Source organism: Argentina anserina, chromosome 5 (assembly GCF_933775445.1).
Source record: "Argentina anserina chromosome 5, drPotAnse1.1, whole genome shotgun sequence".
Taxonomy (NCBI): Eukaryota; Viridiplantae; Streptophyta; class Magnoliopsida; order Rosales; family Rosaceae; genus Argentina; species Argentina anserina.
The window spans coordinates 20,905,839-20,919,304 of NC_065876.1; the positions used below are offsets into that span (position 1 = coordinate 20,905,839).

Sequence of the window (13,466 nt, forward strand, 5' to 3'; positions counted from 1 at the left end):
GTCACGGCTAAGTGTCGCAAATATTATTTGATAGTAAAATATTAGGCAACGGGGGGGGGGGGGGGGGGGGGGGACATAGTACCATAACCCCGAGCTACATTAGACAAACCATTCATATCCTCGTAGAGCACATCCTGTATAATGTCAGAAGGCTCCTCAAACCAAACACTATCAATAGAACCACTGCAAGCAAAGTGAGCAAGTCGATCTGCAACACTATTTGCTTCCCGGAAAATGTGAAAAATTGTTGAAGAGTGTAAAGCAAGCAAATATTGTTTACAATCATCAACAACTCGACCCACTTCCGATAAATCAGCGCTGCTGGAGTTAAGAGCAGCTACTAACACAGAAGAATCGCTTTCAATGTCAATATTCTCCCATCCTTGGTGAATCCCAAGAAGCAAACCCTCTCTACATGCCTCAGCCTCCATAGCAAGAGCCGAGTGGGCATAAAAGATAGGATTTTGCAAGCACAGCGATACTTTTACCTCCCTCATCCCGACAAACCACTCCGATACCACCTCTGTTTGAGGTCATATCAAAAGCGCCATCCACATTAAGCTTCAATCTCCCTCTAGGTGGAGACGTCCACTTAACAAGAGGTCTCTTTTTCTACGAGGAAGTGTAATAGAGCTACGAGAATGTTTTACCGAGCACGATAGAATAGTATTGCTCAATCATTCCGGTTCTGATATGTATAGCAGAATAGGATAGATAGATTGTTTACAAACGAATGATTTATACAGATTTGCACAAAATGAATAACATTGTAATATAATATAATTCAAAGGAACACTAAGTAAATAAACAATATTTCTCATACTGTGTATCAATACATGCATAGAGAACTAGAGATGCACAAGATCGACCCCTAGTGAAACTTCAACACCAGAACTGCTGAAGCGAATAGCAGAAGAGAAGGCGAGAGAGCGTAAGAAGGCATGGCAGCTGATGGAGTCAGAACTGGGCGGCTCCCAGTAGTTGCTGTCGGAGCTTCATAAACCCCTGTTGCTGATGGTGTTATGGATTCCGGTGACTCAGCAGATGAGGTGGGTTCAGGGGCAGTAGAAGCTGCTCAACAGAATCATGTGTTGGTAAAACATCAGCAATTTAGAGAATAGAGAAACGGGGAAAAGCCATTCAGCCTTGATAATTTAGTGATTGAAGAAATTTAACCTGTTGGAGTGGCAGCTGCTGAAGCTCCAGGAGCTGAACTTGGTGCCAGAGAGAAAGGACCTGTAAAGTACAATTTAGTCAACATGTTATCTAAAACACCTATCAGCGATGATCTCTTCTCCATTAATCAGATGAATCTGAATCACACACATGCATGTTTGATTGTAACATAACATGCAATTAGACTATCTAACAAGAGAACACTAGATGTATTCAACTGGATTGAAGTTTTGAACTGCTGATGATACCTGGAGCAGGAAGAGGTGCACCGGTGGCTGCACATTAGTAGCACGCTTATATTAGCAGCTATATGAACAAATACGCAGAAATGCAGAATACTATCAACATCCAAATATTAACAAGGAAAACTTCTTACCTTTGCATTGGAGGGGGACACCGGGGGTGTTGCAAGCACGAGGAAGAGAGATGGCAAGAGTACGGTTGATTGGTACTTGAAAGGGACCATTTCCGGTTACAATGAGACACATACAGTCCTTGCTGGTACTTGTGAGATTCTTAAGCGAATTGCAACAGTCTGCTGTTGGTGCAGTGCCGTTGGTGGTGCTGTTAGTGAGGAAGTTCATGCAAGGGCTGAAGCTCGCAATATTAGCAGCAGTGCAAGCGGTACCAATTTGACCATATACAACAGGCAAAAGTGAGACTGCAGCCATTGCCAATACCATGAGTACTAGACGGGGAGAAGGCACTGAAATCGCCATTGCTAGCTTAATTGTGGAAGAAAATAGTGTTTTTGTTGGAGTTGGATGTATACAAGCTTCTGGTTTTAGCCAAGTAGAGATGATTTTGATGAGTTGCTTCTGTTAAGTAGGAGAGTATTTATAAATGAAGATTAAGACTTTATTAGGAGCAAGTAGAACTAATGAGGACAGCTGATCAAAGGTCAACAAGTTTGGTTTTGGAGCTGAACTACCTTAACGAACTTGTATAAGCAAAGGAATGTAAGTAGGTGGAAATTACCATTACACAACACCTGTCAATGGAGCCCATCTCATGGCTTCTGGGTTGCCTAATAGCTCAAATCTATTAGAGAAATTTCAACATATTCCTATGAAGGAATGTTCATGAGTCCATCTCCCGCAAAACTGCAACATATTTGCGATTTCAAATAATAGTTCTATTGTAAATAAGGAGTGTTCTTGATTCTACCCAGTTTGTGCGAAGGGAACACCTGGCTTGAAAAACTTGTTAAACAAGGGTCTTGGAGTAGATGCAATAATACTTGAAATTGTTTTGGCTACCATTTCTTGATCAGATTGATCGGAGGATATTCAACTAATAAATAATAGACTAATAGCTAAGTACATTAGTATCAACCCTAGAGCTAGCAAACTGGGCAAGCAAAAATCCCAACAGCAAGAATTTCCACTCCTACTTTAAACCTCTGGGAACAAAATGTGCCAAAGCCAAAGTGTCCTTCATAAGGAGGTGCTAACTACACTTGCAGCTGGTAAATCAAGTACTACATGAACTAAAAGGTTCTATAGATTGTATAAGTCAAAATGCAACTTCACCAGAAAAGGCCATCGAACTATCGAAGCTCAAAACTTCAGACTGAAACCATCCAATGTATATAAAAATTAAAACACTACACAAGAAACAACAATCTATCAAGAGCAATACTCTGGTCAGTTTCCCCATTTACTAATATTCAACGAAACATCTGAGAGGATCAGACAGTTGATGCTAGTAAAAGGCTCAGGAAGTATCTGGGCAACTGATTCTCTCAGTAATTGAAGGTTGGTATTCAAATCAGGGTATGGATCAGATAAGCATTCTAGTTGGGATTCAACTGATTCTAGTTACTCTCAGGAAGTATCAGGTCAACCATTCTACCAAAATTTACTGCATTTTAATCTGTTTATCAAATCACTAAAACCAGTAGCCTGACACAAATGATATTTCCTTTTTAAATTACTAGACTGCGATAGATTCAATGTGAGTCCAATATAGTTCTTTTCCAACAAATTAAGCAGATGCAAACATGGATACAATTCATACAGTATAATAAAAATACGGCTAAAACCTACAAAAAAAAAGATAAAACCAATGAAAATACATGTAAAGATAATTTTTGAGGAATGAACGAAGTGTTTCGAGAAAGTATATCTATGACTGGGAAACATTCACCAAGGAGAAAGAAGGGACATTTAAATCTTGTAAAGCCTTACACTGCAGCATTACCTTCAGCGTCCTTTTTCCTCTGCGCGTTAAGAATGTTCCCTCTGTTCAAGGGTGTGTTCAGAATTTGCGATGATAAGCCTATGAGTGAAAAGGAAAATTTGGAAATCTTTTAATTTCGTGGAAGGTTACTTTTCTCAATTACAAATTAACGAAAACTTCAGTGACCCCTCCCTACAACAGACAACAAAATAGAGAGAATAGCTGTGTCTCATCAAATACTAAATCTCAAGGAACCAATTCCAGTGAGTGCATATAATGATATAATTGAGCAAATTTTGTATCTGCATTACCCAAATTCCATTGAAGCTCAATGCTCAAGAAATCTTTAGAAGCCGACCGGCCAAAACTCCAATTACCATCCAACTTGGCAGACGTTACAGCAATTTGACCTAGTCAACTAACCTATCACAACATCAACCCTTAAAATTGATGTACAGCTATAGAACTGCTAAGTCACTATCAATTGGAGGATGTTCCAGTATCATGTTTCAATATTTACCACTATAAATCATAAACATAGCTTATTACCACAAGGATAAGAGGAATGTCCTTTTCACTGACAATTGAACATCCTCCAAACGCCAATGCTATCTATCATGTATGACTCCTAGAACATGTTCAAAAAGCAGGGACTCTGAAATAATTACTCCAGCCAACCATCACAGATTCACATGACTATGCAATAACTTCTTTCCAAGTAAAAAAAATTTACTCAAAGGTAATGATAAAATGATAATAAAAAATCAAGTCAATGCGATTCTAGTTACCATCAGTCAAGTGACATATAGACAGACTCGATTCACACCCCTACTGTGTAGGTGTAGCAATGTACAGATATATTAATCACAGTACTGTTATATGTGAACTGGATGTCATACGTATGAAAGCCTATGAGATATAGAATATCAATTGGATGTACAGACCAACAGCTACAAGCAGTCAAGCACTAATGCAAACAAATCCTTGTACAATCCATTACCAGTTTATCACTATTAAGAGACATATAGCTTATCACTATTAAGAGACAGTAGTGATATTCACAAAGATTATGGTTAGCTTGAACAAAGTCTTACCTGTGAACTTATAACAGATGGAATATGAATTCCAGTAGAAAGCTACTTCACATACGTCACCACTGCAACAAGTGCAAGACCTAACGTTTTAACAAAACTTTGTATCCACTTCAGTAATTCAATCTTTAGTGGGATAACCTTCATTAGAAATTTCATTTCACCAAATCGTCGCATCACATTAATTCTATAATGACATGATATGGATAGGAACGAACTATAATATCAGTACAAGAAACCTCCTCTAAAATGTTTTAACCAAATGAAACAACCGAGACCAAAAACCTGCTTCAAGCAGAACTATGCCATGCAGACTAAGCTGCTGGTTGCCACCTCCTCACCCAATCAGTCAAAGAAGCAAGATTCTTTGAAATGTCTTCAATGCTATCACTCTTCAGAGGTTGTACGATATTTTCCGGGTAGCTCTCCTTTGCCTCCTCAAGCAGAGTCTGAAATATCTCGCACTCCACATTGTTTGAAAGCTTGGAGCCGGAATACCCTCTGTCACATTCCAAACCTCAAAAAAAATCAGGTATACGATTCGAAATTCTACAACTGTCATGTAGCCTAATTAGTGCATAGAGAATCAGTCACCTCTGAGTCAACCTGTCATACAAGACAGTGTTGTCGGTCTGAAGCACAACCACAAGATCAAACCACCTCTCGGGGAAGAAATCGCAACCGTGGTAGTCCACTATGTTCCCTCCCTGTTCCATCACATCTTCAAGCTCATCACACACCAGGTCTTCATTGATGACATAACAGTCGAGCTCGTCGTCCCAGCCATCATGGAGGCTCTTAGCCTTGACCAGCTCGCCAATGTTGATGTGTTGCAGCTGCGTCTCTTCTGCTAAGGCTGAGGACATTGTTGTCTTCCCTGTCCCGGGGGTGCCGGTCACCAATATATTCGGCCTCTGCCTCGCCATATGCCCTACCAAATCTGCTTCAGGGGGACGGTGAAATTATGACCCAATTCAACTCCCAGTTCAAAACAATCGAATTTGGTTTCATTTGCTGGATTATTAGAATTACAACTCAACACAAACTGATAGTGAAGAGGTGCATCAGTGGCAACTTAAACCCTGGAAGAGACTAATCGGCCGGAGCTTAATAAAGAAGAGAAAACCGATAAGAAAATGAAAGGCTCTTACCCGGAGAGTTAAACTGTCGCCGGCGGGAGTTTGAGTCTTTTGATCGGTCGTGGTCTTGCAGGAATTGAGGTTTGAAGAGAAGGGGGGCTCAGAGAGTGGAAAATTAGGTCGATTATAAGCTTAACGGTTGGGCCCTACGTGGCTGAGGTGCACAACAAAATAAATAAATAATAATAATTTGATCCGATTAAAATTCCTTAAAACATTTATAATTTCGATACAAAAAACATTAATAAATGTTTGATATAGTACTTAGTGTATCTATTAATTTGATCGATATACTTCAATACCATATCAAACCCTAGACCTTGATCTTGAATGATTGAAATGCTAAATTCTGATTGAAAAAAAAAGGTTCTCGTATCCCACATCCTCAACTAGTGTTCAACTTAAAGATTCCCACTGTAAAGGCCTTTTAATTGTTTCTTGGTTTTGGTTTTTGACATTTGTTAGCTTTTAGATGTCAAATAATTTCACCCTCTTTCTATAGTGTTGTCATCTTGGATTTCCACGACACATTCGATGTAACTCAATGTTTTGTCATCAATAAGACTTAATTTCTCAAGACAACACAATTCAGTCTCCACCCTATTCAAGGACTAGGGATGATCCTCTTGACAATTATTTGTTGCAGTTAGTTGTCTTAGTAAAACATTTAATCAAATATAAAGATTCAATAAAATTTCCCGAATCTGAAAACTTTTTTATTTGTTTCTCGATTTGGATATATTGTTTTCTTTAATAAATTTTAGTGAATAAATTTGTCAAAATGCTAAAAAGAATGAAAAATGACAATTTCATACTAATTTAACCCTCTAATCGCCTATTTTAATGAAAAATTTAAAATGTGACAATTTCAATACAAGATAAACTAATATTTGTCCAATTAGTACCAAAACCATAGTTTTTAGTGCATTTTACCTTTATCTATCTAAACACTTATTTAGAGAGAAAGTTGACGAAAAATGACACTTTACCGGAACCTTACTGGACTCCGATAATTCATCACCGGACTCCAGTCGCCGAACTCCGGTCACTGGTCGCCGGAAAAATTACTGACACTCAGTAACCCCAAATAACAAATTACTAATACTCAGTGACCCCAATAATAAATTATTGACACCCAATAACCCCTAATAACAAGTTACTGACACACAATAACCCGTTAATAATAAATTACTAATACCCAATCATTGTGTTACTAACCTCCAATAATTGTGTTACTGATCACCGTTGCTTCTTTTTTAAGATACAAAAGCTTAACTTATAGCACACTATCAAGAGCATGAAGATCACGTTGTTCCCTAAGAAGGATAACCCCTCCTCTCCACTAACACTTCTATAAAAACATTTACAAACAATGACCAAAGTACAAGCAAAACTAAAGGCACAATAACAACACATACTGCCTAGTCTTCATTCTTCCAAATGTAGCAAGCACACATGAACTATATAGATGTTCTGAAAAATACAAGACGCTTTGAAATATCAAACACTACAATATACATACATAAATAGTGCATGATTCAAGGAATTATGATAAGTGTTAAAATCGTACAAAGAGACCACACACATGTTGGTACACCCAATGCCATCCCAACCATCTTCACATGGATTTGGACTCCCCAAACTTGGAGGCGTGTTAGTCCATATCATAGACTTTAAACTAATAACTACATTAATCAAATATTGCAAAAGCTGAGTTCTCATAGAAGAATTATCCCATCAATTGAATCAGACATAAATTACAAACTTAAAAAGAATTACGAAGTTAGTTCCTAGCTAAAACCCTAAAACCCTATACAATAACAACTTTACAAGTTTATGAAAGCACCTTAAACAACACAATTCCACCAACTATAGCTATAATTTACTAGTTGTTCTCAAGGTTGACTGAGCATTTCTTAATGAAGTACAACATAATCTAAAACTACCAAGAGACTAAAGAATCAAATACAAATACTTATTCGTAACTAGATGAATTTGTCACATAAATTCAAATTACCCATGAAACCCAACATTTCCAATTGATCCAATACTATGGTGAGCTGCGATGCTTCCCAACGAGGTTGACTCCGACAGCCGCGAAAAGTAGACGAAGGAGCGTGGAGTTGATGTGGTCGGCAAGATCTGAATCATTTTTGCACCAATGAGCTCTTCTTTCTCTTCCTCGTCTGGTGCAAAAATGACTGGAGATCTTGAGGCGTCATCTTCGTTGTGGCATCAACGTTGAGGCAGCGACGTCGTCCTCTTCGTCGAGACAATGTTGGGTCTTGAATGTCATCAGCATGAGAGGAGAGAGAGGGAAGAGAGAGATCTAAAGAGAGAGAGAGAGAGAGAGAGAGAGAGAGAGAGAGAGAACGCGTGTTGAAGAATAAAAGAGATAGTAATGTAATTATATGGATAAACATTGAAATGGACACACAAGAATTAAAATGGATAAATTTTGGACTGTTTCTATTCATTGGGTCATTTTCCTTAAAATGAATTAGGCCCCATATAATGATGAATTACAAAAAAAAACCCTAGTTTCACACTTTCACCAAAGGAGAACGAGTAAAATCAAATTACGTTTACTGTTTGGAATCAAGTAAAACGTAGAACAAAAACACGGGTTCTGCGTGATGATCCTTTCATCCACATCGGTTGAGCAAAGTGGCAATTTCGTAATAAATTGCTAAACCAGTAACAAACCCAATGAAGCGAATTGACGTTCGTACCCTCTTCCAAAAGTGCAATGGACCATCAAGAAAGGGCATTACCGTCCACTCAATGCCAAACTCTCAGTATATAACTATCTAGAGCCCACGCGTCGGGTTTGTTACAACTCCCATATCCCCAAGAATCAAAAGCGCGCCAAAACCTCCATTCTTGATACCTCCACTCTCTCTCTGTCTCTCCTCCTCCTATGGCGGCGTTCACAGTCCGCCGATCAATCTCGCTCGTCGCGCTGCTCCTCCTCCTCCTCCTCGTCATCATCCTCACTTTTCCGACGGGCGCGGCGGCGATCTCATCCCGCGAGTACGAAGCGATGCAGCGCGTGCTCCGCAACCGCGGCTACAACTTGATTTGCAACGCCATGGCCACCTCCGACCTCCAGTACGAGATCCTCACGCTCCCTCCCAACTCCTCCTTCACCATCTTCGCCCCCACCGACGCCTCCCTCTTCGCCCTCGACATGATCCAAGCGGCGTCGTCCTACACCGACACGCTCCGCCTCCACTTCGTCCCTCTCCGACCTCCGCTCCATCTCCTCCGGATCCATCCTCCCCACTCTCCTCCCCTACAGCGCTCTCCGCCTCTCCACCGACCCCCTCGCAGTCGCCGGAGTCGACATCACTCTCCCCAGCCTCTTCTATTCCCGCCGCGTCGCCGTCCACGGCCTCTCCGGCATCGTCAGCGCCAGCTCTGCCTTTTCCTACGGACATCGTCAGGCTAGTGCTCCAGTCATAAGCGGCAGCGCCGATGAGGTCGCTCCCTTGAAAACCTTGTCCAACCGCACAGATCTCTCTCCGGCGGAGTCCGAAGCCATGGCGCCTTCGACTGCTGACTCCAACCTTGCTCCCGGCGCCGGTCTTTCTCCAGCTGGAGCCGAGTCTCCGGTGACCGCTGGACTGCCATCTCCGACTGCAAGCCACAAATTCTCATCGCCGGTGACTTCTGGACCTACATCTCCGACTGCAAATCACTACATCTCGCCGGCTTCCGATCAGGCTCCCTCGGCATATCCGCCGTCCGCAAATTCCGTAGCGGAGAGAGCGAGGGCTTTGCTGTTGGAGATTACCGACGGTGCTGAAACTCCGGAGAAGTTGGAGCTGCTGACGGAAGCGGAAGCGATTGATAAGGTGAGGAAATGTGGATCGTTGGATGAGATGACCATTGACTGCTTTGTGGATGATGAAGACGGGGATGGACTCGAACAGCTCAGCCTTCAGCATCTGCTTCGAGCCATGGCTTGAAACGCTGCGTTCCATCAACTTCTTGGTAAAATCTTGAACCAATTTTACCTTCAAGTTTGTTAGTCTTGGGTCAAGATTATGATTCTGTATGCTATACGGTACTGTAGCCTTAAGGTTGGGATTTTTAGGGAAGAATGAAATACCATTCTCTGTATCAAGATTCAAGAACGTTTACCAGGCTGACAGATAGTGCAAACTGATTAACTGATCGATGGTAGTTATTTATAGCTGTGCAAAATTCCTTAATCGGAATCGAGGGTGTATGCACAATTTGCTAGCTAAGAACAGAAGATCGAGAATCACAATTGCAAATTTACCAACTCGTTGCACCTTTTGATCACCCTAATGACACTAGCTTGGATTGAACAGCTATTGACCAAAGACTTAACTTGACGAGTAAGGCTTGAGGAAGATGCTTCACTTAACGAAGACAAACGGTTTTGGTGTGGCGCTCATTTCTGTACGTAGAACATTCAGACCGAATAAAACACTAAAATGTCATAACATATTGTAAATCTTACACAAAATGAAATTTAACCCCATTGCACCATTGACATGTCTGAGATTGACAATATCTTCAGCACTACATCCTTGTCCTTAGGGATGGCAATATTAGCCGGTAGGATATTGATGGGTATTCGATCCTAATGAGGTTGTGTAACAGGTAAAAACAGAAAACGGGTATGTGAATTTCCTATATTCGAAATATAAAATCGGGTAATGGGCGAGGATGATATTTTGATCCTCATCCTCATCCCTACCCAATAAGAATAAAATATATATTATATATATATATTTCAATATTAATTAATTAATATTTATGTAAATACAAACTTTTTTTTATAATAATTATTTTATTTTGAACTAGAGTTGTATTGGTTTAAGTTGGATTAATGTTAAAAAAAAACTAATTTCATCATGATATTCAATTTTCATTTTAGATTTTTACGTTTTTCTATACTTCATATGAATTTTTATATAATATAACAAAATATCATTAACGGGTATGGAAAACGGATTCCCAACAGATATGGGGGGACGGGGAATACCCATTATTTTCTAATGAAAATTAGAGCGATTATAAGGACGTAATTGAAATTAGGTATGGATATGGTATTTTGATCCCCTGACCCTACCCTGCCCATGACCATCCCTACTTGTTCTCCTAACTATTCCCAGCTTGAAACTTGAAATTAATAGTGCATTTCTTCCCGCTATTAATTGTTGAAGACTGCTTCGTTGCGAGCAAAAACTCATGGTTGCCGACCAACTTGCCATAGAACACACTGAAGCGTCAGGATTGTACGTGATTGTCAAGCTTGCTGTTATACGGTTAATGGCCGGCCAGGCGTACCATGTACATGTGGCTGTTAGTTTACTCGGTTGTGCATAACCATGTCGAGTACAGATAGGGGAGCCGGGATCATAATTTTGAATTCATATCTTGTCATTCGGGGGTTATTAGCTTTGTTATAATTGCCGAACATTCAACAATTGTGAATATGGAACCCCCGATGGCAAACTTGTTAGCTCTATATAGTCTAATAAGGAAAGGATGACGCTCCAAAAGATGGTGAGACATCTGTGAATCTGGGAGTGAGAAATAAGTAGACTCGCACGCCTAAGGCCGCAACGTCGCTCCAAACAAATGCAATGGTGAAACATCTCTTTGTTTGCGAAAGGAGCAAAGCAATGGTGAACCATCTGTGCATTTATGAGTGAGGAATGAGTAGACTCGGAGACTCGATATGTAGTTTAATATGAAAATCTTTTTACTAGTTTTCATTTGAAAAATCACCGTGTGTCATACAAATTCGACCAAGTTGTGAAATTTACATGCTGAATGTATTAAACTTTGAACTCAGCTCAATTTTTCCGTTCAGTGACTTGAGTCTAGTGAGACCTTGTTTGATTCATGGAATACAAGGAAAATGAAAGCAACTCTTTAACTACTCTATTGACCTAGAATATTGCAAGTCCCATGAAATTTCATTCCAATTGGAACATCAGAAATATATGTCATCTAGTCCGTCAAGCTTATTTCTTTTTTACTTTTCTTTCCTAGAGACTATAATTCAGTGACCAAATCCGAACTCTCCAGCCAAAACTACCCATCAACGACCCGGCCCAGTCCATGTCTATGAGTCATGTGTAAGACAAGGAAAACCAAAGAATAATATTATTTTATTGATCCAGAAAATAAAAAAAGCCATTTCCGTATCCTACAAGGACTAGCCTCGATACTAAAAAGAAATTAATAAATAATAATAAAATAACTTTTCAACCGACTAACGCCTTGTATATAAAGCAAGGAAAATTCGGAAACCTGGTTGAAGCCACAAACCAGAACTCAACTCCAAAAACCACAAAAAAAAAAAAAAAACGAGAAAAGGAAAGTTCGAGAGCCCCAGACTCCTCGTTTACCTCAGCTCGTTCTAGTTTTACAGAAATGGCGAGATCAGTCGAGGCAGGGAGGAAGAGGAAGAAGAGTGCAAGTGCTTCTTCGGATTCGGAAATAATACAGGCGGCAAATCTGCTCATACAACTAAGCGGAAGCTCCGATACGGTTTACTACGACGCAGAAGAGGAAGAAAGCGTTGGAAAGACATCGCCGACGACTGATGTTCACCGTGAGGATCACGATCAGGTGTCTTCTAACTCACCCTTGAAATATATAGCGTTTGAAGAAGAGGAAGCTGAGGATGAAGTTGCGTTTGGTAATAAGCGAATCGGGAAGAATAAACGATATCGTTTGGTTTCGGATCTCTACGAGAAGACCAAGTCTGTCAAAAATATTGGCGCTGTAAATAGAAAGAAAAGGAGGATGGGGTTGTAGTATTACTGTTGTTGTTGTTGTAAAACACTAAAACTTAGCTAGATGGCTTCCTTGAACTGTAATGGGTGCAGCTTAAGTTATGATAACGGTAAGTGTTTCTGTAAATATGAAGACTTGTTTTCCGGGTTGTATTTCTCTGGGCTTCAGCTTTTGGCTTACATTTATAGTATTCAATCTCCAGCCTCATGTAATTCATGGGAACAAATTAAGAGAAAGATCGATCGATGAAATTAGACTCGGTTTTCTGGTTTGTATCTGGGTTTCGAATTTTGGCTTCACTTTGTGGTATTCAATCTCCGGCGTCATGTAATTGATGGGCACATACGGAAAGATCGACCGATGAAAACAGTTTTCTATGAAATATTAACACATCAAGGTGGTGTCTTACGACTCGTAATTAACTTCTTTGTTAAGCATCACCAGCAAGTAATCAGTGACAATTTCTTGATTTTTCTTCTAGTTTTGGTTCGACGTTTCAGGTGACATGATCCCCCAACTTTGGGTTTTCATTTTACGACTTCCGAACCAATTAATCATCCAGAATGATATGAGAAAGGAAGAGGATGTTGAGGGAACTATGTCTTTCTTGGGAAGCAATCAAATGACCAATTACTTCAGAGGGGAAACAATCGGAGGCCAATGACTCCAAATGAAACACGTCAAATTCCATAACAAAACCTTACCCGCTAACCTGTTAAAAACTTGATATATTAATAATTTACCATTCTCTTTCTGGGTTCGATTACGGTGTCAACTAGACTATATGACTATTATGATTACTGTTTGAAGAAGAGGAAGATGATTATGAAGTTGCGTTTGGTAATAAGCGAATTGGGAAGAAGAAACGATATCGTTTTGTTTCGGATCTCTACGAGAAGACGAGGCCTGTCAAAAATGTTGGCGTATGGGGTAGTGGTATTATTGTTGTTGTTGTTGTACTAGCTAGCAGATAGCTTCCTTGAACTGTAATGGGTGCAGCTTGAATAATTTCAGATGTTAGTGCTTCTGTAAATATGAAGACTCGTTATCTGGGTTTATTATATTTCTCAGGGTTTCAAATATTGCCTTCATT

General features: G+C 39.9%; 3 protein-coding genes across 4 annotated transcripts; 1 reads left to right on the plus strand and 2 right to left on the minus strand.

The window, feature by feature from the left end:
• Positions 1-655: 655 nt before the first annotated feature.
• Positions 656-2,229, minus strand: LOC126795107 (non-specific lipid transfer protein GPI-anchored 20-like). The gene is made up of 5 exons (XM_050521927.1): positions 2,155-2,229; positions 1,553-1,994; positions 1,425-1,451; positions 1,177-1,236; positions 656-1,071 (listed from the first exon to the last, which is right to left on the minus strand). The coding sequence occupies exons 1-5, from the start codon at positions 2,182-2,184 to the stop codon at positions 872-874; spliced, it is 759 nt and encodes a 252-aa protein (XP_050377884.1). The 5' UTR covers positions 2,185-2,229; the 3' UTR covers positions 656-871.
• A 2,346-nt stretch (positions 2,230-4,575) lies between these two features.
• Positions 4,576-5,724, minus strand: LOC126794920 (adenylate kinase isoenzyme 6 homolog). Of its 2 annotated transcripts, none has more exons than XM_050521717.1 (3): positions 5,600-5,724; positions 5,043-5,388; positions 4,576-4,949 (listed from the first exon to the last, which is right to left on the minus strand). In XM_050521717.1, the coding sequence occupies exons 2-3, from the start codon at positions 5,372-5,374 to the stop codon at positions 4,763-4,765; spliced, it is 519 nt and encodes a 172-aa protein (XP_050377674.1). In that variant the 5' UTR covers positions 5,375-5,388; positions 5,600-5,724; the 3' UTR covers positions 4,576-4,762. The 2 variants fall into 2 exon arrangements, with proteins under 2 accessions (XP_050377674.1, XP_050377675.1); XM_050521718.1 differs by having other exon boundaries at positions 5,043-5,391; positions 5,600-5,670.
• A 2,741-nt stretch (positions 5,725-8,465) lies between these two features.
• LOC126795869 (fasciclin-like arabinogalactan protein 19) lies at positions 8,466-9,670 on the plus strand. The gene is given in 2 exon segments (XM_050522602.1): positions 8,466-8,836; positions 8,838-9,670. Coding segments are annotated over 2 exon segments (1,050 nt in total). The 5' UTR covers positions 8,466-8,507; the 3' UTR covers positions 9,559-9,670.
• The last annotated feature ends 3,796 nt before the right edge of the window (positions 9,671-13,466 follow it).

What these genes read in the sequence shown, in the direction of transcription:
- LOC126795107 (XM_050521927.1), bottom strand. Translation starts at nt 2,184, where the DNA reads ATGGGCTCCATTGACAGGTGTTGTGTAATG. An exon ending in TGTCCCCCTCCAATGCAAAG is followed by an intron (nt 1,452 to 1,552) that starts GTAAGAAGTTTT and finishes ACTAATGTGCAG; the next exon opens with CCACCGGTGCACCTCTTCCT. An exon ending in AGCAGCTGCCACTCCAACAG is followed by an intron (nt 1,072 to 1,176) that starts GTTAAATTTCTT and finishes TCTGTTGAGCAG; the next exon opens with CTTCTACTGCCCCTGAACCC.
- LOC126794920 (XM_050521717.1), bottom strand. Translation starts at nt 5,374, where the DNA reads ATGGCGAGGCAGAGGCCGAATATATTGGTGACCGGCACCCCCGGGACA. An exon ending in TATGACAGGTTGACTCAGAG is followed by an intron (nt 4,950 to 5,042) that starts GTGACTGATTCT and finishes GGAATGTGACAG; the next exon opens with AGGGTATTCCGGCTCCAAGC.